Source organism: Epargyreus clarus, unplaced genomic scaffold (genome assembly GCF_041222505.1).
Source record: "Epargyreus clarus isolate Ecla_fem2 unplaced genomic scaffold, WU_Ecla_fem_2.2 ptg000010l, whole genome shotgun sequence".
Classification (NCBI taxonomy): domain Eukaryota; kingdom Metazoa; phylum Arthropoda; class Insecta; order Lepidoptera; family Hesperiidae; genus Epargyreus; species Epargyreus clarus.
In genome coordinates, this window is record NW_027332218.1 from 1,615,275 (window position 1) to 1,638,858 (window position 23,584).

General features: G+C 35.4%; 1 protein-coding gene across 2 annotated transcripts; it reads left to right on the forward strand.

The window, feature by feature from the left end:
* Nucleotides 1-480: 480 nt before the first annotated feature.
* Nucleotides 481-23,214, forward strand: kra (basic leucine zipper and W2 domain-containing protein kra). Of its 2 annotated transcripts, none has more exons than XM_073077050.1 (12): nt 481-704; nt 1,042-1,113; nt 11,135-11,311; nt 12,103-12,203; nt 13,162-13,227; nt 13,712-13,784; nt 15,960-16,125; nt 17,597-17,708; nt 18,775-18,906; nt 19,961-20,107; nt 22,138-22,333; nt 22,791-23,214. In XM_073077050.1, the coding sequence occupies exons 2-12, from the start codon at nt 1,053-1,055 to the stop codon at nt 22,817-22,819; spliced, it is 1,260 nt and encodes a 419-aa protein (XP_072933151.1). In that variant the 5' UTR covers nt 481-704; nt 1,042-1,052; the 3' UTR covers nt 22,820-23,214. The 2 variants fall into 2 exon arrangements, with proteins under 2 accessions (XP_072933151.1, XP_072933152.1); XM_073077051.1 differs by lacking the exon at nt 481-704 and adding an exon at nt 735-877.
* The last annotated feature ends 370 nt before the right edge of the window (nt 23,215-23,584 follow it).

The following is a 23,584-nucleotide window of genomic DNA, read 5'->3' on the forward strand; positions in this document are numbered from 1 at the left end:
AACTAAAATTGATGTCTGGAAATTAGTCTATGTCAAATCGCTGAAAAATAAATACATTCAAATATATTAGCATATAAGCACTTCAAAAACCTTGAATTATAATATCAAAAGTATTTAATATTAGCTTAATAAGATCTCTAAGAACTAATTTACATTAGGTAAATATCTTTTGTCTATGTTTAATATGCTGAAATCTTTTCTAGCAACTGTATAAGTGTCTATGGTACGTTCATCAGCCATTTTTAGTCATATGTTTTCCTTTCAATTTGAGATTTTATAATATCGTACTACAAAATTTATAAAATTGCCGTGTCGTCTCTAAAAATATATTATTTGAATTTAGGCGTAGCATTTTTTAGATTTCCTGAAGATATTTTTTTATTTCATCTTTGACCTAATTTGTGAATAACGCGCTATTCATACAAAAGCAATATATATTTACATTATTTATATTTTGTTTAAAAATAATAAGTCTTTTGAAAACAATCTAAATTCGTCGTGTTCTACAAAAGGAGAAAAATTGGCACGAGCGATTTGAATCAATAATCGTGACCTCCATTACCGGATATCCGGCGACTCCATACACGTTGTCTCTAGTTCTCGGGGGAATAGAGATCGTCGCAGCGTTTCTTTCTTTTCTGAACAGGCGCAGTCCGAGAGAACTCGCAAAAGGAGTAAAAGGCTCCTACATAACCTGTCACTACGTGAGTATCAATGCACACATAAGCAGATTGCGCATCGTCTTTGTTCGTTTCGCGCTGAAATTACTAGAAACACATCAATTTGCGGAATCCTCGTTGAGTCATTCGCGGCTCGTTATCTAGTACTTTCTCTTGTTTTCTGTCCGTGTCCTCTCGACGGCTCCGTCGCCCTTCGAGTAAGTAGGTGACGCCATAGCGCACCAGAAAGCAAAGAGCAAATCTGAGCGATAAATAAGTGTAATTTATGGGTGGTGTCGAATGGCGCGGGCGATGAACTTAGTATCTCACATAACGGACCCTCCCCAGTGCGATCTCTAATTGCCACGTGTATTTGTTTCAGCAATATATTGTATGAGTCAAAAAATAGAAAAACCAGTATTATCGGGTCAACGGATCAAGACCAGAAAAAGAGGTGAGTTTCCTTCATGATTTTCATTTAAATTTTCGACAAATAACATTAGCACCTTTCGTTACCCACATTTATTGTTGAACGGAACATGTAATTTATTTAAATAACATCTCTTAAGTTAAAATTATGCATGTTATTTGCCGTTAAAATAGTTAATGTAATGCTATTTTAATGCTGAACATAGAAACAGGATAACCGAAGCACATTTCCTTGTTCACGTCGGTTCAACGTCCTTTGATATTTGTCTGCTGGTTACAAACGCGCTGTAATTTAAAGGTGCATCTTTATTGTTTCAATCGTAGCCTGATTTCGCTTATTTACAAACAAAATAACATTTTGGCATAAGTACTAAATTTCATGAAACTTTAAATCAACATCGCCACAATTAAAATGTCAGGATAACCTTATCCAAAGTATTAGTGTATGAGCCCCACTAGTAAGTAGTCACCTGATAAATAATTAGTAAGTCTTCATGATCATGTATTTCAAATAGAAACATTTGAAATACGAAATCAAAAACAAAATACATGAATTATAAGTATTTTCATAAAAATTACATATAAAGTATCTACTATAGTGCTGTGATTTGCTTGTAACTTTGTCATTTTCTGTTTTTAACTATTTAATGTTTGTTTTTAGTTATATTAATTTAGTGTGAACTGTGATTGTATGGTTATAAAGCATGGAATATTATTTGCTAATTCTTTCAGTAGAGAAACAATTGGCATCATTTACATTGCAAACTATAATGTGGTATTTTGTTGAATCCATTTATCTTAATTGCATTTACAAACTATTAATGAATTTAACTCGAACTTGTTCAATAGCTTTTACTGAATAATGATAACTAACCTCAAAAATGATGTTTTGTTTACACATGTGCCAAAGAAACGATACAGTATTATTTTTTCATTGTTTTACAACTATATAATTGAGCCTCATCTTATATTATAATTTTAAACAACTTATTTTTTTTATAATAATGTGTGCTACCTGTAAGTTTTTTAGTCCATTTGATATTAGTTATTCCTGAGGCTAGTCCCAAATTAGTCATTATTTGAAGACAGTATGAATATCGGTGTCATCATTATTTTATACAACACAATTTTTACTGTAAGCAATGTATATTACAGAAAGATCAATAATCATCCACTTTATTATCAAATTAGGATTCCTTTAGCATCACCATAAAAATTTGCAACTTATTCTAAATTCAGTCTCTTAATATTTATTTAACTTAAATGAATATTTTTATAATGCTAATCACCTATAGTTAATACCATTCATAATATACTTAGCTAGGTACAAATACCAATTAACTATTCTCTATGCTAATACATACTTAGGAAGAAAGTTGTGTAATGCTATTGTATGGCTGTGGACTATAATAGTCTAGCGGCTTTGTACTGCCTTATGTCTAGTCTAGTTTTCTAAGTATTATATATACATAAATGCTTATATACATTTTTTAAGCTTACTTAAATTACTTATAAAAAGGTAGTCTATAGCATAAGAATATGTTGTTTAATATTTGCAAACGAAGGTCCTCTTTTTTGTATTTTTGCTTGGTTTAGAAGTGCTACCAAGGAGCACAAATTTAAATTTTAAAGGTCTTACAATGCACATTATGAGAAGATTTTACCACTCCAAAAAAGTCTTGTTTATTAGTAATTAGTAGGTATAGAAAATCACATTCAAGTGATACAGACAATAATATTATATTACATTTTGTTTGTATACATTAATATATACCTGTTAATTGTTGAGATAAATCCCAAGCTAAATGTAACAATAATAAACCTTCTTATGAATATTCTTATCTCTGTATATCTGAGCTCTCTGCAACTTGTTCTCACTTTATTATTATGACAGATGGATAATAGTATCATTGTTCCTAAATAAATATGAAAATTGGAATGTATGACTGCTCTTATTTCTTATTTGTCGTTTCTTAGTATTATCTAAGGGTATCTATGGCTATTGCACAGCACCATCTTCGGAAATATGTGGCACTTGGGCACATAAGAATTTGGGGCATGTTGTTATAATTAAAAATAATAATAGTTAATAACAAGCAAAATAGCCTAAAATAAACTATGATACTGACCAGTAAATGTAAAATTATATTTAAGTTAAATTACAATTAATCCTAACACTACTTGGTATTTTAATCATAATAGAAAACTTAAATAAGTCTAAACTGCTATACATAAACTTTGTTTTGAGGTTTGTTTTTCGCAAGTTGCGGGCGCAAACCTGCATATTAAGATAGCGGATACGATTTATGTAAAGTAACAATACACAGAAATGCAACCGACAGACAATCTGTTGCACAAATGTTCGCATTCGCCAGGTGCGACTGACTCATGCATGTCGCAAGTGCCTACGGGTAATGTGGCCATATGGCCGGCATGTTTACGTGCCGCGAAATAACCCTTTTTTAAAAGCAATTGGGTATTGGGTGAAATTCGAACATCATTTAGTAAATTGGCGACGACGGTTCGTTAAATACGCCGACATGTGACTAATCTCCACTTAATAATATTTTATTGCTTCAATTTACATTATATATATTTTCTTATTTATCGACGACAATTTTTTATTCGTTTCTGAAGAACAATATTTTCTCGTATGAATTAAATGTATACTTTGGCTAGGTAGAAAGTTTCGAGTTAGCCTTATGAAAGGAAATTTTTACTGTTGTCCTATCGACTACGTAACGTAACGTGACGACTGTCACGTTGACTTGAGACCGTCTCGCGTGACTTTGTCAGACAGGGCCGTTCCATTAATCAATCCTTACCAAATGTTTCCTTTTTTGATACCAAACATAGTCAAATTTTGAAGTTTGATAGGCATAAATTTAAGATTATGAATCACTAACTGGCGTTACTAGAGTGGTTATCTAATGTTTTCAGCCTGTTATGGGCTCATTACTTGTTCGCATTTGCCTTACTTACTGTACATATATTGGGCAGATCTAGAATGATTCCAAGAGCATTTTTATTGTCACGCGAGCATTACACGAGGTGAATTACACGAAAAGGAAACCCGCGTGATCGGAAAAAGATTCGAACTCTGCTTTAAAAAACAATCCACTACTATACATTCTTATCTGCCCTTAGAAAATGATTTTCAATAATATTTTCTTAATCCTCTCACCTTTTTTTACAATATTTCATGCATTACCTACATCTAAACCTATGGCTTAAGCTATGCTTATTAATTAATTAGATGGCGCTTACAAAGTAAAATCTCTAAGTTTAGTTTGTTCTCTATTTGAAACGCGTTTGTTTATTTACGTTTGACATTTCGCTGGCGACGTCCCGCGCGTACGAAACGCAGCGTGTTGACGTGCACGGTCGTCACGTTGCGTCGTGACGTCGGCGGTCGCGTGTCGTGTCGGGTACATTGAAGACGCCCAATACGTGACGTAACGCCACGTCCCGTGCGGATGGAATATTCCGTGTGCTTATTGAACAGGGCAAGGGTTTTAGGGTTGCCAAAAAATATAAATATTTTAGTCCAATGTAAAGTAACTAACGTACTAAGTAATGTAACTCTCATTGTAACCTGTAACTTAAGATTACCGGTAGGTATTTAAAACCTACTGAATTGACGTACTTTTTTGACCGGCATCTTGTTAACTATTTTTAATTGATAACAAAACTGTTTCTTTGAAAACTATTTTTATAATATGTTGGCTTAGAACCTAGGCTTAGAAGACTCACATTACCCCCTACTGCTGCGACTAGGTCTTTCGAAGTTGGGTGAAACTTGATTTCTTTTTGACAAACAAACCTTTGACATTCACAGTATCACGTTTTAAATCACACCTATTCAAACTGGAGATTTGCAAACCACTCCCTAATCCCCGGCTCGTGACGCACCTAAATTCCAAATTGAGTGAAATGTCACCTTTGACATTCGCAGTGACGTGCGTCACGTGGCGCGGTCTGTCGCGGCCCGCGCGCGTGTTCGATGGGTCACGCTGCGACGTGACGGTTAGATTCTGGTATACTATAGAAAAAAGGGAAAAGGTTCTGGACTATATAATAGGAGTAAGGAAAAAGTTTTGGAATTTTATGAAATTAGAAAGCCAAAAAATCGAGAATACGCGATAGAAGGAATAATTAGTGTCAGATGTGCGCTTTTACCCAGGGGCCTTTTATTTTCTCGGCGTTGCAGGCCTATTAAAGTTCAGTCTTAGTTACAAGACATTTCAAGAATAATTGCATATTTAAATAATTACTGAGGTTTCGGGAGATTTGAAATTAGACCGACCGTAGTATCTATCCTGACAATACTGTGCATTTAAGGCTTAAACATTTAAACTTAGTTCCCAAGAACAGCAACGCACCTGTCATCAACTTGTCCTTTTTAGGGTTCAAGGGAGTTTATAATATAAAAAACACTTAAGTTAAAACCAATGTAAAACAAATGTGCCCATATTTTTCAAGAAAACTGCAAAATCTATATATCATTCGTCACCGGTACAAGTATTGGCGCCTCGGGTGCTTATCGTAGCGTCTTATCACAAGTGACACTGGGGTATGCTACAAGTTTACATAGTATCAGACGGCTTCTTGATTTGCGCGTGTTCATCATTAATCACTCAGTTTACTCATACTACTGACTGAGTAATAAATATTTATATGATAGGATATGTCATAGTACTTGCATCTTACATATATACTTACGTCAATACATAAGAATTGTAGGATCATAATAATGATTTCTATCTTCTGAGATAGTAGTTGTATTTATTTATTTAGTTTTCTAATTATTTTTTAACCTGAAAGAATATTTGAGTGCGTCTACACCATGACTACAACTTCGCTATACATTCACATCTTATCGTTCTACTCTGCTCTACTACTGATAATGCTCCTTAGGGAACTCTTAGAATTGTCCAGATTAACTGTTATAGTATGACTTATGATGATACATAGGACGACCTCTTTTGTCTATAAAGTGAAGCCTGATTAATAGTGTCGATAGGTTTTTACTCCGATTTAGGGTTTCTGGGTCACAATGAAAAAATATTTTTGTGGCAAACCAAACCACATTTTCAAATATTAATTGTAGTACCGCATTACAATGTTAGGGCTTTAAGTGATAATTTTATGAGTGATATTGTGTCGCCTATTACAAATGAACAAATTAAATTTTCTATTGTACTCTAATTGTAAGCTGGAGCCATAACAATAACAGGTCTAATTTATCATCAAGGATACAAGATGATGTGGGATTCTCCAAATACGAGTAAAATATCGTCAGTTTTATCTTGTTATGTTACATTATTATTTTATTTACCTATACCTCTGCTTTTTGTATTAGATTATAATAAACTACAAAAATTTTGATTTTGTTAGTAATTTATCGATTTGATTAGCCATTTGTAGGTATGTGACTAATTTTTAAGTCTGATAGAAGATTTGAGGAGTAATTAAACTTTAAACATTGATATTATTTAAGAACGTGGAGTGTAACAGAAAATACTTCTACCTAAAGTTACTACATACACAAACATATACGTATTAAAAGTACGTATTATCTACAAACGTAGTTTTCTTATAGTTGTGGCCTGTGGGTATTGATCGGACCGCTTCGTTGTCTTAATATAGCTCAAGACTATTTTTAGTAATTACGACTCCGATATCGATATACGGACTGTATTTTAATGTTTCCGATATGTCGAAATACGCTATATTTGCTGATACGTTTATATACTTAGATTCTAGCACTAATATATTTAGAATTTAAAGTTCTGACGAAAAACTATTTCGTAGTCAAATTTTATTTACTGGGTAATTTGATTGGGTTTCTGGGTTATTTGATTTAAAGATGTCGCTTTCGTCCGCCTAAGTTTTTTGCAATAACTTAAATTTTATCTTCAAACATAATAACGTGCTATTTTCCATGTTTATGTTATGTCTGCGATACTTTATATAATTATATCTGTAATATCTGTATCGTCTATAGTATCGATAAAGGTCTCTTATCGGAACATCCCTTCTTAGTAGAGTTCATTCACGATGGGCTGAAAATAGCCTTTTATGTTAATTTGTGTTATCAAGTTGGCAACGAACGCACTTTGCCGTTTGTTAATAGTCACATGTGATGTGATGTTGATCAAATACATTCTTTGTACTTGTTTTACTAAATTTGCAAGATTCATGAAAATACGTGTGTCTTTTCAGCGGCAGTATCGCGACCTTACTACTTGTCTGGTTTCGAAGGCCAATCTTTAATATGCAATATTGACTTCGCGAGATTTTGAATAACATTAGGTATTCTGAAAAATCCTTAAAGGAGTCTAGATGAACTGTTACTTGTAAGCAATTCTGACATTTCGTATTCTTTTAGGCGTCTAGTGTTCCGAGCTTCCAAGTTTTCGAATTGTGAATTCACTTTTCCCTTTTTGAATCCTTCCCTTTGTGAATTGTAATCATCCCAAAGCAATCGAAGTTGTAATGTATCAAGATTCGAATTCATGTTCATATTTTATATTCTAGAACTTTTATTGGCGTTCTCCGATTAAGTTGTACCTAGAGATGGGCAAAGAACCCGGTTTAAACCCGTTAAAACAATAAATACCCGTTTATTTCCTCCCACTGGGTATTTATCTGGGTGTTTATAAAATGAGTTAATAAAATCTACACAAAGCTTTTAAAATAGTTCAAATGTTTATTTAATAGATATACTATAGGTTTTTACTGTATTTCTAATGTTTTTACATTTTTAAATATAACATTTTTAGGGGTTCATCTATTTTTATTACATTTTTAATTATTATTTGTTTGACGAAACAAATATCGCACAACTAAAACAAATAAATATACCTCTCGTATACTATTGCACAGGTGGTGTGGGAATATGGGCATATAATGTAAAATGTAATTCTTACGTAATATCTTAATAATTATAGCTTTAAGAAAAAAAATATAAACATTATTTTATAGAAAATTTTAAGTGCTACAGCTTTGGTCCAAGGTACTTTTCGATAAAATTTACCGTTTTCGAGAAAAATCCAGAAAGCCGAAAATTTTGACGTTTGACCCCGAATAAGTGCCGACACACACATCGATGAGGACTTTTAGAACTCTACTTGTGATGGTAAACCCAAAGTCTCTACGGAAATTTAGCTTTATGTTATTTGATTACTATTTTTATGTCTAAATTGACCTGACTATAAAAACTCCTCTATCAAAATGTTTCAATGTCATTTTCTGTAAATTAAGTAGAAAAAAGTTAAAAAAAGTCTTCCCAAAGTTTAATCTATTATTGTTATTATCTTTGTTATTTTTGGTTTAACGACAAAAAGTTATAGAACTAAAATTATAGATAAATCAATTTGAAACCATAATTGTTCTTACTAAATTTCTGTGCGACAAATAGTTTGCCTGGTAGAGCGTAAAAACGCTTTGTGCCCCTTTTTTCAAGATGGCGGCCGAGGGACAACAGTTGGGACTCCACAAATTAGGATTTAACTGTACACTAAGCCCTTTACACTAATCATTGACATCTATAAAATAAAATTGGGTCTTCGAAAATTGCAACCCAAATGTAACACATCCGAATGGACTATAACATGACTATAACAGCGTAGTTAAATGAAATATGTGCTTTTAGAGCGCATATTTAGTGAATTGTTTACAATATTATTTTAAAAATGATATTACACGAAGAAAATAAAAATATGAATGACAATAGTTTACACCCGCTGTTTGGGTGTTTATTTGGGTTTAAACCCTATTTCACCCAAAATACCCGGTTTAAACCCGTATCCACCCATTGGGTTTAAACCCTCTGCCCATCTCTAGTTGTACCAGACTGGGTTATGTCGGCTTGTTAGTTACTTGTAGAAGTAGTCGTTTTGAAGGTAGAACCCTTCGTGGTTCGACTCCGGCGACACCACCGCTACGCCTATTTCTGCCTTATAACAGCAGCGCTAACTGTGCTGTGTTCTGGTTTGAAGAGTGTGGTAAGGGAGACCTACTTTTCCGAGGCATTCCAGCTTAGTCCTCAGGGGTAGCGGCGTGTCTGTGGCCGACCTCAGGTAGGAATATCTTATTCTCCGATTAAGTTCTACAAAACCGGGTTATGTCAACTCGTCAGTTACTAATAGAGTATGAAATACATGAATAATGAGTGCCATGTATTGACACAATTACCTACACGGTGCGGCCTTGCGCGCTTCGCTACGTAGCGATAACGCCGAGACACATCTAGAACTTCTTTGGTAGTGACATTGAAGCGGCTGCTAGCACTTCCTACCTACTGATAACACGAACGGGGAAATTGATGCGGATTTGTCTGCGTTTCAATTTACTTGAAAGAAGTGTACTTTATTTATTTATTTAAAAGGCTAGAAATTTGTTCAAAAGGTGGACTTTATACTCGAATCATCCTCTACCAGACAATTTAAAACAAAGCAGGAAAATACACAAGGTGACATTTAAATGTAAAATAATTTCGACTCTACAAGTTTAGTACCTATCCGTTTAGTATTTTTCAAGCACATGCTACAAATATACAAAATAGTTTGATAGATATAAATGCAGCAGCAGGGTGGTAGAACTTTTTTTTTATAGTATAGGAGCAGCAGACGAGTATGCAGTCCACCTTATGGTAAGTGGCTACTGCCGCCCATGGACATCTGTAATCAACTCCAGATAGGATTACATATTCCTGAGGTCGGCCACAGATGCGCCACTACCCCTGAGGACTAAGCTGGAACGCCTCGGAGAAGTTTGGAAAGTTGAAAGTTCCTCTCAGTGGTTTGTCTCCGGAGACACCATCGGCGGGAGTATACACTTTCAATCAGGTGGACTGCAGGCTCATTTGATATTTCTATATTACGTCAAAAGCATACAAATACAAATTAATTGATTATTTTTCGGTGTATACTTTTGCCATTTTACATTAGTCTCGACGTAGTCGGATTCGAATGAAATAGCATTGTCGTCTAGACATGGTGCGATGTGCTGAATGTGGCCCGACGATACGAATTACGGACGTTGTCCTCTAGAGATGTGCGGTTTGTGAGCGACGCGACAAAGGGCCAATTCGAGATAAATTAGTGAATACACTGCCTTTTAAAATATTTAAGGGATTTTCTCGGGATTTGCTAAATTGTACTAGGATGTAGTACATTGCATGCATGCATGAGGTTTTGATGTAATGTAATGATCAGACACGAGGATTTTGAGTTTGATCCTGACTAGGCATACACGTCCAAATATAGATTCTGAATTTTACCTTGAAGGTACGTTTATATGGAACCCACTACAGAACCCTAGTGTGACCTTTAGTCGAACAATATTAATCGTTTACTTGAGAATATAGTACGCAGTAGAATATTGATAATCAATATATTTTCAGTCGTACGCTCGTAATTGACGAGAACAATCAGGGACCATTAAAGCCCGTAGAGCTAGGCAAACACTTGACATTATTGTATACCAATGAGCAGCCGGTTCACCTTGATTTGTTTGTACCGATCGCTGTTTTAAGGGCTCCGTAGGTAAATGCAATATCTAGAAATTCTTGTACTGAAATTTTATCCTGTTCGTCTGTTTTTAATCGAACAGTAAAAAACTGTTTAAGAATTATAAAAATGTCTTATCAAAAGTGTCTTTCTGGTATTTCTAGCACGGAGTAGAAATTCTGAAATATAGTCAAGAATAGGCTAAAGAAGATCAATTTAAAGATACTATAAGCTTTTTGTGATACAACTCCGGAAGTCTGGACTCTGATACACCACCGCCATAATTAATTCTTCCTACTAACAACTGTCAAACGTGTTTATGTTTTAGTTTTAAGGGACAGATACTATTAACCGTTTTAACTTAGTTTTGACATAGAGACAACACCTCTGTCAAACCAACGTTAGGACATATCCTATTTGAACTTTATTATAAATAATAACGAATGGTGGTAGTGGCCTTATCATGGACTACATGTTTTATATAATTTTGTATAAACATTATAATTAAGGAAAATGTATGCTTGTCCCCAGATGAGAAAGAGAAATACGACCCGAACGGGTTCCGCGACGCGCTCGTGCAGGGGCTGGAGCGCGCCGGCGGCGACCTGGACGCCGCGTACAAGTACCTAGACGCGGCCGGCTCCAAGCTCGACTACCGCCGCTATGGCGAGGTCATATTCGACGTGCTCATCGCCGGCGGGCTGCTGCGTGAGTATCTACGAAGTTTCGGAAGATGTGTGCGCGCGATGCGTAGTTTCGTGCGAAGTTTCGGGTGTTGTGTGCGCGGACTCCGTAGTTTCGTGCGAAGTTTCGGGCATTTTTGAAGGTAGTAGAACACTGTGTGGTTCGATTCCGATATTGACGCATCTACCTGCCTTATAATAGCGGTGTTAAGCGCTGCTTTGTTTTCGTTTAAAGGGATAAGAGAGACATAGTTTTCCGAGACATTCCGACATAGTCGATCTCAGGTAGGATCTAATCGTATCTAGGGTTGATTATTATTAGGGTTGATAGGGTTGTCATTGGCAGCAGTAGCATTAGGTGGACTGTTTGCTCGTCTGCTACTGCTATATTATAAACAAGTATGTGCTGGTTTGGTTAGGCAGAAGTAGTAATCAGGAAATAGTATACATACAAATCTATGATTTTGTTTGGTTGGTCACCCATGCTCATGAGTATCACCACTTAACATCAAGCGTACATGCTGTTTTAATTACACAAAGTTAATGATATATTTGTTGCTGTCCCCAATGTTTAAGTGGAAATAAATCCTAGTAAATTAACAAAAATAACATTAGATTGACTTCATTACAACCAATGCACAGTAATATAATTTTAAAATATGTATAAAAACCTACATGATGAAACATTTAGGCTAGAGTCCTGAACAACTCGTGTTGACAAAACCGTTCGTTCATATCTGACATGTCACCCAACATGTGCAAACATGTACTACGCGTAACATGTGAGGCTAACATGCGCACGTGATGACCCCCCAGTACCCGGCGGCTCGGTGTCGATGGACGGGGAGACCCCCAAGACCAACACGTGCGTCTTCAACGCGAGCGAGGACATGGAGTCCATGCGCAACTTTGAACAGGTAAGCCTATCGAGATGACTTATGTATTGTGAGCATAGATAAGTATAGATATCTCACCGCCTTGTAATTGAATGAAGCCATTAAATGACTTAAACTATCTGATTCTGTCAGCCATTTAATGGCTGTCATGGTGTAATTTACGCGGAACAATACACATGCGCAATTTATTGGTGCAAAAACACGAAATCGAAGGAAGTGCGGAGAAATATCGATTCATTCGTAAATGATCTAAAAACTATTTTTTTCATATTTTTCAAACACGAAAATAGATGACAGTGACAATTTCCATTGTCAAAACTGGTTACATTTTCTTGTTAGGAGTGAGTAATCTTTACTAATATATGATTGTGAGGGAGTAATAAAAGCTTTGTGGTAAACCTAAAAGCTTTGATTCTCGACGGTCATCATCAAGCCAGTATTGTCCAAACGGTGAAATAAACTATTTTTAGGATTCCATACCCAAAGGGTAAAAACGGAAACCGATTATTAAACCTCCGTTGTTCGTCAATCTGTCACAGGGCTTATATCTCCTGAACCGTAAAAGATAGACCTTGATCTTTTTTAACTGTGCCAGAGAAGTATAACTCATGTAGTGCTGCGACATTTAGTAACTGATGACGTCATGGTGCTATGTCTGTCTTCCTTCACTATTTAAGCAAGACATAGTAATTGCTTATTTAAAAAACCCTGGATTTGTGCCCAGGATACAAATCTTAGAATGAATGAATGGAATTGGATTGGATTGGAATGAATTTAAAATGATTGGTTGTACTCAACTCCTAGTTAATTTATTTATATAATCAAAAATTTCAAATGATGAAACAAATGGCTAGAGTCCTGAAACACTCGTGTGGAGAAACCATTTCTCGTTCGTATTTATCTGACAATATCATTAATTCTATATAATTAACTTGTTTTAATGTAATATTACAATAGACATTACGTGTCTTATTTGCAGGTTTTCTTGAAACTGATGCGTCGCTACAAATATCTGGAGAAGATGTTTGAAGAGGAAATGAAAAAGGTATTTTGCATATTTGATTTACTGGATAACTAAGTAAGAAATAAATATAGTAATTGGTATTTAAAAACCACCATATAACAGTTTTTATTCGATTCCTACAGACAGATGTCTTAACGATGAGCGAATAGGCCATCTTTCTCTGTCATTCTCATAGCTATAGCTTTGCTGTTAATACTTTCTCTACTGTATACTGATTCTACTGATCGCGAAATTTTCCAAAACGTTCTAAAGTTCCTTTCCAATAAAATGAATCAATAAAGTCATCAGAGTTTGGGACAAGAATTTAATTTAACGCCGTCTAAAACTAATATGATTTCGCTAATTATACTCGATGCTGTGAAAGCAAATTTATAATCTCATGTTTGAATTTGTATAAGTATTAAATTTCTGCTCCCCAGCGTGTCTCTAGTTAAGTAAGTCTAATAATTTTCAACATAATGACATATACTATATCCTGATTAATGTGTATGTTTGTTGTCCCCAGGTCCTGGTGTATATCAAAGGGTTTGAACCGGAACAACGAATCAAACTAGCGCGCATGACCGCGCTGTGGATTGGTGAGTTTATAATTATATTGTTGGTTATTAATAGATTCTGTTACGGAAGAAAATATGTTTCAGTATATAATAATGGGAAACACTTTTGAAATAGTCGGTGTAATTCATCGTAAAGTCAGTAAAATATAGGTTCGATTTCAGCTAATTGTCATCAAATTACAGAAAAATAATATTTTTTGATGATACTAGTGGAAGAATCTACATGATGTAATTGCACGACTCATGATGCGAAGCATCAGAGAGTGCTTTACGATCGAAAAAATTTTTTCGCTTCATTTTGGCGGCTATTTTTATTATTATAGCCTTGATAGTTCACGGAATCAAGATATTTTGCATACTATTGTCGAGATAATTTAATGGAGATTAATTCCATACTTTTTAAAAATTGATTTACTGCAATAGAATTGGAAAAAAAACACCAAAATAGGTCAAAAAATTTTCCTGTCCGTCATGTGTGAAACCTGAAAACACTGTAACTTGTGAAAAAATCCATCATTTGAGTTAATTTTTTTTTTTTTAATTCTAATCGACGATTGTAGGTCACTGAATGCGAATGATTAATTAATTCAGTGTCGTTTAATTGCAATTAATAAAAAACGAAAACTACAAGACTGTATATCTATAGATATTATGTACATTTATTCCACCAGGGGCGCTTGTGCAGTACCTTCGTCCTACTACAGCTGTTTTTTCGGCAATTAATTTTGAACGACTTAAGTTTTTCTTTTTTTTTTATATTTCATAATTAAATGAGCATTATGAGTCTTGCACTTTTGGATTTTCCAAACTTTTTAAATATTTGTTATGTATAAAACTGTTACTGATGCTGTGTAATACCGATACTAATCAATTTGTATTCAATTAGAGGTTTTCGTTTGTTTAAACAATTTTTAACACATGAACTGAAGTGATTTAGAGTAAGTGTGAATTTACATTACATACTAGATTCCTTTTTTCATTACATCAGTAGTTCTATTTCTTGGTTGCTTTTTGATTATATTTCAAAATCAATAAAGATCAATTTATAGGAACACAATATATATGTAATGGGATATTAGGACCTTTTATGGAGAATATTATAAAATACTTTGGAAATTATTTGAACTTTATAATTTAAATATATTTTACAAGTTTTTAAAAGCTTAATTGAATTTTCTCGCGGAAACTATTTAATTAAAAAAAAGCTCTTTAGTAATGTAAACAATGTTAAGTATTCTTGAAATCACTTAAGGCCATAGAAAACACTTACAATATTAAGGAAAATACTCAAGTAGCGTAAGTAATGGAATAAGTAGTAAGTGATGTGCAATTAAATGTTATTTATTTTGTATGGGTGGTTTATGAGGCACTTATGAATTTTATTTTATTTTTTATGAGATGTTAACTTGTTATATTGGACTATTTTCATTTAATCTATTAATACGCTTGGGAATAAAATATTGATTATAATGCAATTATTATATTATTATTGAGCTGACTCATAGCAATGTCTCAACTAAATAAGACATCTTCGTCGTGTTTAGGTTTATCTGGATAAGTTCGCTATTTACTTGAGATTCGATGATATAATTGACTTACTAAAATGTTTACAATATTACTTTCTTTAACCCATTGCCCTTTTATTATATATTTATGCACACGATTAGAGCCGTCTGCAGCCAGTTGCTACAGTCGGTGTCGAAGTGTGCGAGAGCGAGCCGCGGACATCCTCGTGGCGAACCAGTGTCCGCTGCGATACACTGGCCGCGATACATGTCAAAAAAATTACATTGTTTATAAGTTATTTTTAAAATATATTCCAAAAATCTTGACTCTATTTATTTACTTATTGTCACTCGTATTGCATGTTCCCAGTATGTTAATAATTTTATTTTATATTTTTCTTTGGAAAACAATAACATTCGCATAGGCATAACAAAATCCGCAACGTTTCACCTGTACCTGTACCTGTTTCACTTGTGTTTTTTGTATACATAAATGGATATTAAACAATGAAAATTGTCTCTTCGATGGTTCGCGGATGGTGGAAGGTGGGGCATCTTAGAAACTTCGATTCTTATTTGTATTTTCTCATGACTTTGTGTTGGGTCACAACTAACATTAGTTGTGAAATTATAACAATACATTAGTTGTGACCCATACAGTAAATTGATTGCAAGTCGTATTGTCTACCAGGTAACGGTTGCGTGCCGCCGTCGGTGCTGCTGGTGCTGGTGAACGAGCACCTGCTGAAGGACAACCTGGCGCTGGACTTCGTGCTGGAGGTGTTCGCCACCGTGAAGGCGGAGCGCGGCGTCAACACGCTCGTCACCGCGCTCAAGAAGGGACAGCTCGAGGGCAGGTGAGATCGTGTGCTAATGTTATGCTTGTGCTATATTTGTAACATCCATAGATAAGTAAAGATATCTCACCGCCTTGTAATTGAAGGAAGCCATTAAATAGCTGTCATTTACGCGGAACAGTGCCGACATGTACAGTTAAGTGGTGCAAAAACACGAAAACGAAGACAGTGTGGAGAAATATCGTTTCATTCGTAAATGCTCTAAAAACTACATTTTTTTAAATATTTTTCAAACCACGAAAATAAATTTACAGTGACAAGTTCAATTGTCTAAACTGGTTACATTTTCTTGTTAGGAGTGAGTAATCTTTACTAATCTATGGTAACATCATCATCCCATTGCTATTGGTGGGTACAGGTCTCCTTTTAAAATGAGAGGCAATTAGGTCATAGTCTACCGCGCTGGCTAAGTGCAAATTGTACTTTACACAGATTTTAATTTTCAATTTTTTAACAAGTAACAATTTCTTAATACACATAATTTTCTAAAATATCATTCTGATCCCAAGCACACCTCTACTTGGGATTAGAATGTCAGACACCTCAATTGAGATTCAAATAAACGAATTATTTAAGACTGTAATTGATAATTATAGCTTAATATATATTATTAATTTGTTTAAAAAAATAATTCCAATACGATTATTATATTATTGTGTATTCTCAACGAAAATGTTCAATTCGCCCTGTGATTTATATTTCAATTTTATTAGTATAAAAATTGTCACACCACAGAGGGCTAAAGTAACGCATTATGTACTGGCGCTGTTGTTACTATAGCAACAAAGTCATAAATAATGCTATAAACTTTCACTACACTAGACCACATTCTACATGCTTGTATGTATGCTTCCATAACTTGAAGTGCAGATTAATAACTGGATTTGCCTGTTATTTCACTGGATAATGTCACACCACTAGCATCAAATATTTTTGCATTTTGTTGAGAGGGTGTACGGGCTGGCTGATTTACATACGATCTAACTCTGTAAGAGTAGCAACCCATTTGTTATAAGCTTTAGGTTTATTGCCTGGTTAATATGATGGTAGTTAGATATGTATAGTCCGCGCCAAACTGCTAGTCCGGACTGAAGTTGTTGCGAGCAGGTAGGTGTAGTCATACAAATTTGCTATGGCAACGCGATTCATTTCTATATTCAGAGTGGACTCGCAGTTTTACGCGGAGTATACTTGGGTGGCAATGACTATTAACACTACATACATGTTTAATCTACACTAACATAATATTATAAAGAGGAAAACTTGTTTGGTTGTAATGAATAGGCTCAAAAAGTACTGGACCGATTTTATAAATTCTTTCACCATTCGAAAGCTACATTATCTACGAGTAACATAGGTTATATTTTATATGACATATATTTGATAAATAGATTTTGAGGCGGTACAAAGTTTGCCGGGTCAGCTAGTGGTTTATATTTTAAGTTCGTAAAGTGAATGTGTTGTGTGGCAGGTTGCTGGAGTTCCTGCCGCTGAACCGGCGCAGCGAGGACATGCTGGCGTCGTCGTTCGCCACGCGCGGCCTGGCCGAGCTGGTGCGGCTGCACCGCGCGCAGGCCTCGCAGGTACACACATGTTCGTGACTTAGATGGATGTTAAGGGGCGTTTTCGGGGAAAAGTAAAGTAGCAGAAGTTTGGTAGCAGCTTTATTTTTAAATAAGTAATGGAAAGATGAAAGAAAAAGGGTTTTTTTGGGATTCGAACACGTTTTTATAAGTAGAAGTTTGGTAGCAGCTTTATTTTCAAATAAGTTTTAGAAAGATAAAAAAAATACCTTTACTTCGAATATACATTTAAAAAAGTAAAGAAAAAATTAAACGTTAAAATCTAGGCTTATTTATTAAAAAACACAGGAAATTAAAAATATATTCAGTTTTTATAATTAAGAAAAAATATTCTTTATATCCCCAAATTATTTGTCTTATAAGGACTGGCTAATTCCACATTTATCTATATACATTGCCACTGCCCATCGTCAACGCATTATTGTCCTATTGCGCTAAGACCATATTCCATCGCGCTGGCCAACAACAATTTGGCCTAACTTAACCTTTGAAAAAATTTAAATGATTTTGTAAAGATGTTTTTCTTATTATATTATCATATATGATCGCAATCGTTAATCCTTTATGTAGGTCTTGTATTAGTAGCCCACCAGTGCTATACAAATATATTATACGCTTCACAAATGCGCATGGAAGCAATACGGTGGAATATACTTGAGACACGAAGGACTTTTCCCAGCAGGGAGATAGGGTTGCAAACGGTTACCATTTAACTTATCCTTCATCGGCAACCCATTAATGTCCCACTGCTGGGCACAGGTCTTCTCTCATTATGAGAAGGATGAGGCCATAGTTCACCGCGCTGGCTAAGTGTGTATCGGTGGATTTCACATACCTTTGAGATTTTTTCTTTTTTTATAAATGTCTCAGGTATGAAGGTTTCCTCACGATGTTTTCCTTTACCGTTTAGCAAGTGATAATTAATTTCTAATACGCACATAACTTTGGAAAATCAGAGGTGCCTGACTGGGATTTGAACCTCAGATCTCTCGATCGAGATGCAGAGTTTCTTAACCTTTAGGCTATCACTACGATCCTTATCCTTATGTAACTGTATTGTACACAGGAGGCCCGCCGAGAGCTGACGGCGGCGCTGATGGAGCAGCTGGCGGAGGAGCGGCCGGTCAGGGACCTCATCGCCGAGCTGCGCGACCTGGCCGTCAAGCACCGCATCCCCGACCACGAGGTGGTCGCCATCGTACGTACCACTCTTGTGTACTATGCGAACGAACTAGTTCGAAAGAGCGCTCCCACAGATGAACTTTGCGAAATACTACTCGACCAAGCCAACTAGACGAATGTCAGACGAGACGTCACTGTGCGTACCGCTAGCAAAAAAATAACTTGTTGTGAAATGTTGATTTATACCTTTAAAATGTAAATTTTGATAAATTTCTATGTAATAGTTTATACTTTAATATAACGTAAAACTCGCAATATCATTGTTCGCTCTCCGCTATGAATTATTTTTCCCCATTTTGATGCTATCACAGCACACGGCACAGTAAAAACTTAACAATAAATAACGTACTAGAAGTTTTACGCGGACTACAAGTTATTTATTAATGTAATTACCGTATCAACCTCAGTATACCACAAACTTTCCACATGATGAAACTTGATGACGAGTCGGAGTGGTGCGACAAGACAATGCCGGCTGGTGACGGCCGAGTGTTTCGGCTGTCTCTATGCTGGTTGCGTCACTGTTGTGCCGCCGTGTCGACATGGCAATCTGATCTAATAACGTTAATATATTGTATGTCTAGATTTCAATTTCGTAAAAAAAATATAATTGTAATTTCTCTCTTATATTAGTGCCATTAGTTATTGTCTAAATTTTAAGAAAGAGGATTTGACTATTTTGTTTGGTTACTCTGTAAATGCGGATTTAAGTTTTGATTTGAATTTTCTAGACGGGAAAGGTGTTATAAAAAAAATTCGACTGCTTAAAAATACAGCCTATGTTACCTCCACAATTTGGACGAATCCAACAACACCTCATTTATGAACAATACTATTTGCGCGTAGGGCTCATCCTTTGATTGTTATTCTTTAATAAGACGTACCTACAAACGCTTAAAAAACATTACCCTCAATAGTATTATAAAAAAGAAATAACAGTAGTTTGGTTGTATATTTTTGTTTTGAGAACATCTAGACATACAATATATTTACGTTAGTTACCTTACATATCCAGTAGTTAAAGATATTTAAATAAAACAGTGGTTACATACATGTTTGTTTGTCGTTAGATCTGGCAGTGCGTGATGTCGCGCGGTGAGTGGAACAAGAAGGAGGAGTTGTTGGCGGAGCAGGCCGCGAAACACTTGCGCTTCTACACGCCGCTGTTAGCCGCCTTCGCGCAAACCGCCAAGGCTGAGATCGCGCTGCTCACCAAGGTAACGTGGCACTTAAGGTGCCGTAGCTAAAGGACAAAAATTAGAGACTATTATTATTTGTTTTTATAATAGAAGAGTAGTAGACGAGTATGCAGTCCATCTGATAGCGAGTACCTCATGAACATGTATAATCAATCCCAGATAAGGTTAGATTCCTACCCAAGGCGATGCTGTGCTGTTATTAGGTAGAAATAGGTATGACAGTTCGACCCCGAAGACACCACCACCACAACTATTTTTGTCAAAATAACAGCAAAGTTAAGCGCAGCTGTGTTCTGGTTTGAAAGGTGTGATAAAGGAGATATACTTATCCAAGGTGTATCAACTTGAATCCTTAAGGGTAACAAGGCATCTGTGGTTGATATGAGGTAAGTATCTAATCTTATCTGGGGTTGATTACTGATGTCCATGTGTCGTTCCGCCGTGGACCATTTCATCCAAAAAACTGTGTGACCAAGCAAACACATAAGCTGCTTCTTAGATAAAAGGGTTTAGCAGATTACTAAATAATGTCACTATTTATCGGGTGGACTTCCACCCGTTTGCTTGTTAGTCAAATATTTCATATGCACACGATTAGAGCCGTCTGCAGCCAGTTGCTGCGGTCGGTGTCGAAGTGTGCGAGAGTGAACCGCGGACATCCTCGTAGCGAACCAGTGTCCGCTGCGATACACTGGCCGCGATACATTGCAATTTACAATTCTATGCGTACAACCAAACATTATCCATGAAAGTATTAAAAGTTACTAAAAAAGTTACCAATTATTTATTAGTATTATTCCATATTTATTGCAATTTGATATTAAATTCTTACTGAATGAAAAATAGTCAAGAATTTAAAATTAAGTTTTTTGTTTTGATCTCTTGTAAACATGCATACAAGAAGATCAATAAAAAACTGATATTTTGATAGTACAAAAATATGAATTAAGTCACTTATTTCATTTTTTATTGTACTTTGTTTTCAATTGAATTTATTACATCATTAAGTCTACCAACTAGTAAGCACATCTGTAAATGTTGCGCACGACTGCAATTGGCATGCACACGTGTCTTAATACCATTTAAAAGCATTACACCAATTTAAAACAATCAATAAGTAGACAAGAACTCTCTTCACCATATTGGTGATTCAAAATATTCAAGTACACGGTCCCTTGTGTTCTAACACACTGTGTGTGTACTGTTTGTTCCCTCATTGTCAGCATATTCTGCTGAAAATACCGGATGTGGTGGCATCAGTACCTCGGTGTCTCTAGGAGGCTCTCCCCCATGACTGCGTGCCATATTATGCTATATTGCTACAGCCACAATTATATCTCGTGCTAGAGGTTAGGTTACATCTAAGTCCAATCCAATACTTCGAAAAGGTTATACAATTGTTCAACTTGTTCGCGTACGGGGATTGCTGAGAGGGGCAATAAGTAATTATTTAAGAAATATCCACTGTCTCCGAGCACAATTACATTACTAAAGTCACCATTATCACCGCAATATTACACCAACAACATCAGACCAATAAATGACACATGACATAACCACAAAATGTCATAGAAAACTGATAGATAAATCTTAACTGGCCCTCCAAGCAACAGATAAATTTATTTGTCAGTTAGCGGTTTTATTCGACTGATATCCTCTATCTGATGATTGAAAAATTAAAAATCTTATTATCTGTCAAATAAATTTTATTCGAAAGATAAAGTCCACTAACTGAGGATTGAAAAATCGGCCCTTAGTGTAGCACTTATAGAAACAATATAATAGTGCTGTTGTCGTGCAAATAAATCTTATATATAAAATTCTCGTGTCACAATGTTAGTTGCCGTACTCCTCCGAAACGGCTCTACCGATTTTAACCAAATTTTGTATGCATATTCAGTAGGTCTGAGAATCGGCTACTATCTATTTTTCATACCCCTAAGTGATAAGGTTGTTCACCCTTAACATTTTTTTATTTACTTGGCAACACAACGTTTGCCAGGTCAGCTAGTAAATAAATAAATTAATTAATTTGTTCCTTTTGTCAGGTGCAAGAGTACTGCTACGAGAACATGAGCTTCATGCGAGCGTTCAGCAAGCTGGTGTTGATGCTGTACAAGACGAACGTGCTCTCCGAGGAGGTGATCCTCAAGTGGTACCGCGAGCCCAACTCCAGCAAGGGCAAGATGATGTTCCTCGACCAGATGAAGAAGTTTGTCGAGTGGCTACAGAGCGCTGAGGAGGGTATGTAGTTTCTAAATGACAAGTTTCTGGGGAATAATAATGTTTTATTACATGGGAAAGTGAAAGTTACTTTTCCGAGGCGTTCCAGTGTAGTCCTCGGAAGTAGCAGCTTCTATTTGTGGCCAACTTCAGGTAGGAATATCTAATCCCATCTAGGGTTGATCATAGATAATGGTTTGAGATTCAAATCTTAGCATGTATGACTGATTTATACAATCGGTAATAATAAATTGCTTTCAAGTTGGTGAGGTCAAAACTCATTTAAGTTACATGCCTGAGAATTCTATAACAAATAAATTATCTTAAATCAATTGTTGAAACCTTATTAAACTTATTTTCTGCATAATGATAATGACTATACTACTCCTGCAAAAATAATAACAATAAACAGGACTAAGTCAATGTTTGAAGATCTTAAAATTAGAACTATATAATGATTCGAAATTGTTTTTTACAGAGTCTGAGAGTGGCGAAGACGAAGATTAGTTTAAGAGCAGCGAGTGAGACTGAACACAAGACACGCGCCGTCCGCCCACGCATAATATTCCACTTCCGCCACACACCCACTCCGAGATCTCCGGTACCCGAGACCCCGAGACCGAGACCGCGGGGCCCCGAGACCGGCCGAGACTGGACCCCCGGGCGGCGCACACCGCCGAGTCGCTAATACCGCAATGTTACATTCATAAATAAACAAATATGACGAATAATAAGTGTATGATGTTAATAATAGTGTTAAATGATCGTTAATTAGCAACTAAGCGACGCGCGCGGGATTTTCTACAACTGTATATTATTCATTTCTAAAATAACATGTTGATGAAATACAATATTTTTTATTCAATTTTTTTAGGAAAATTCAAATAAATGTGGCAACACAGCGACGTTGTTTCATTTTATTGTGATCATCCTTGTTAGTAAGATTCCAGTACCGATCTCAAATAGGGAAGCTTGAGCTTAAATAATATTTCAATTGTAAAGAGACTGTAATCACAATAATTTTAGACATACAGATACTAATGGTGTTTCAGTTTCATTATATGTTTACATTTATTAACAAGTAGAAATAATAGTAATAAAATGTTAATCCCAAATTTCTTTGATTTCGAAAGTCTTCAATTCTGACTGCAACAAAATTTAATTTTAGGTAGTAGTACCTGGTAGGTAATTGTCAAATGATTAAAAATTACATAGAATGATTATGTATAAAGCAGTCTTATTTACTTTAATTGCTTTTTTTTTTGATAAAAA

Coding starts and splice junctions, on each gene's coding strand:
- kra (XM_073077050.1), top strand. CDS start 1,053: ATGAGTCAAAAAATAGAAAAACCAGTATTATCGGGTCAACGGATCAAG. Junction 12,204..13,161: donor CCATGCGCAACTTTGAACAG/GTAAGCCTATCG, acceptor TCTTATTTGCAG/GTTTTCTTGAAACTGATGCG. Junction 22,334..22,790: donor GCTACAGAGCGCTGAGGAGG/GTATGTAGTTTC, acceptor TGTTTTTTACAG/AGTCTGAGAGTGGCGAAGAC.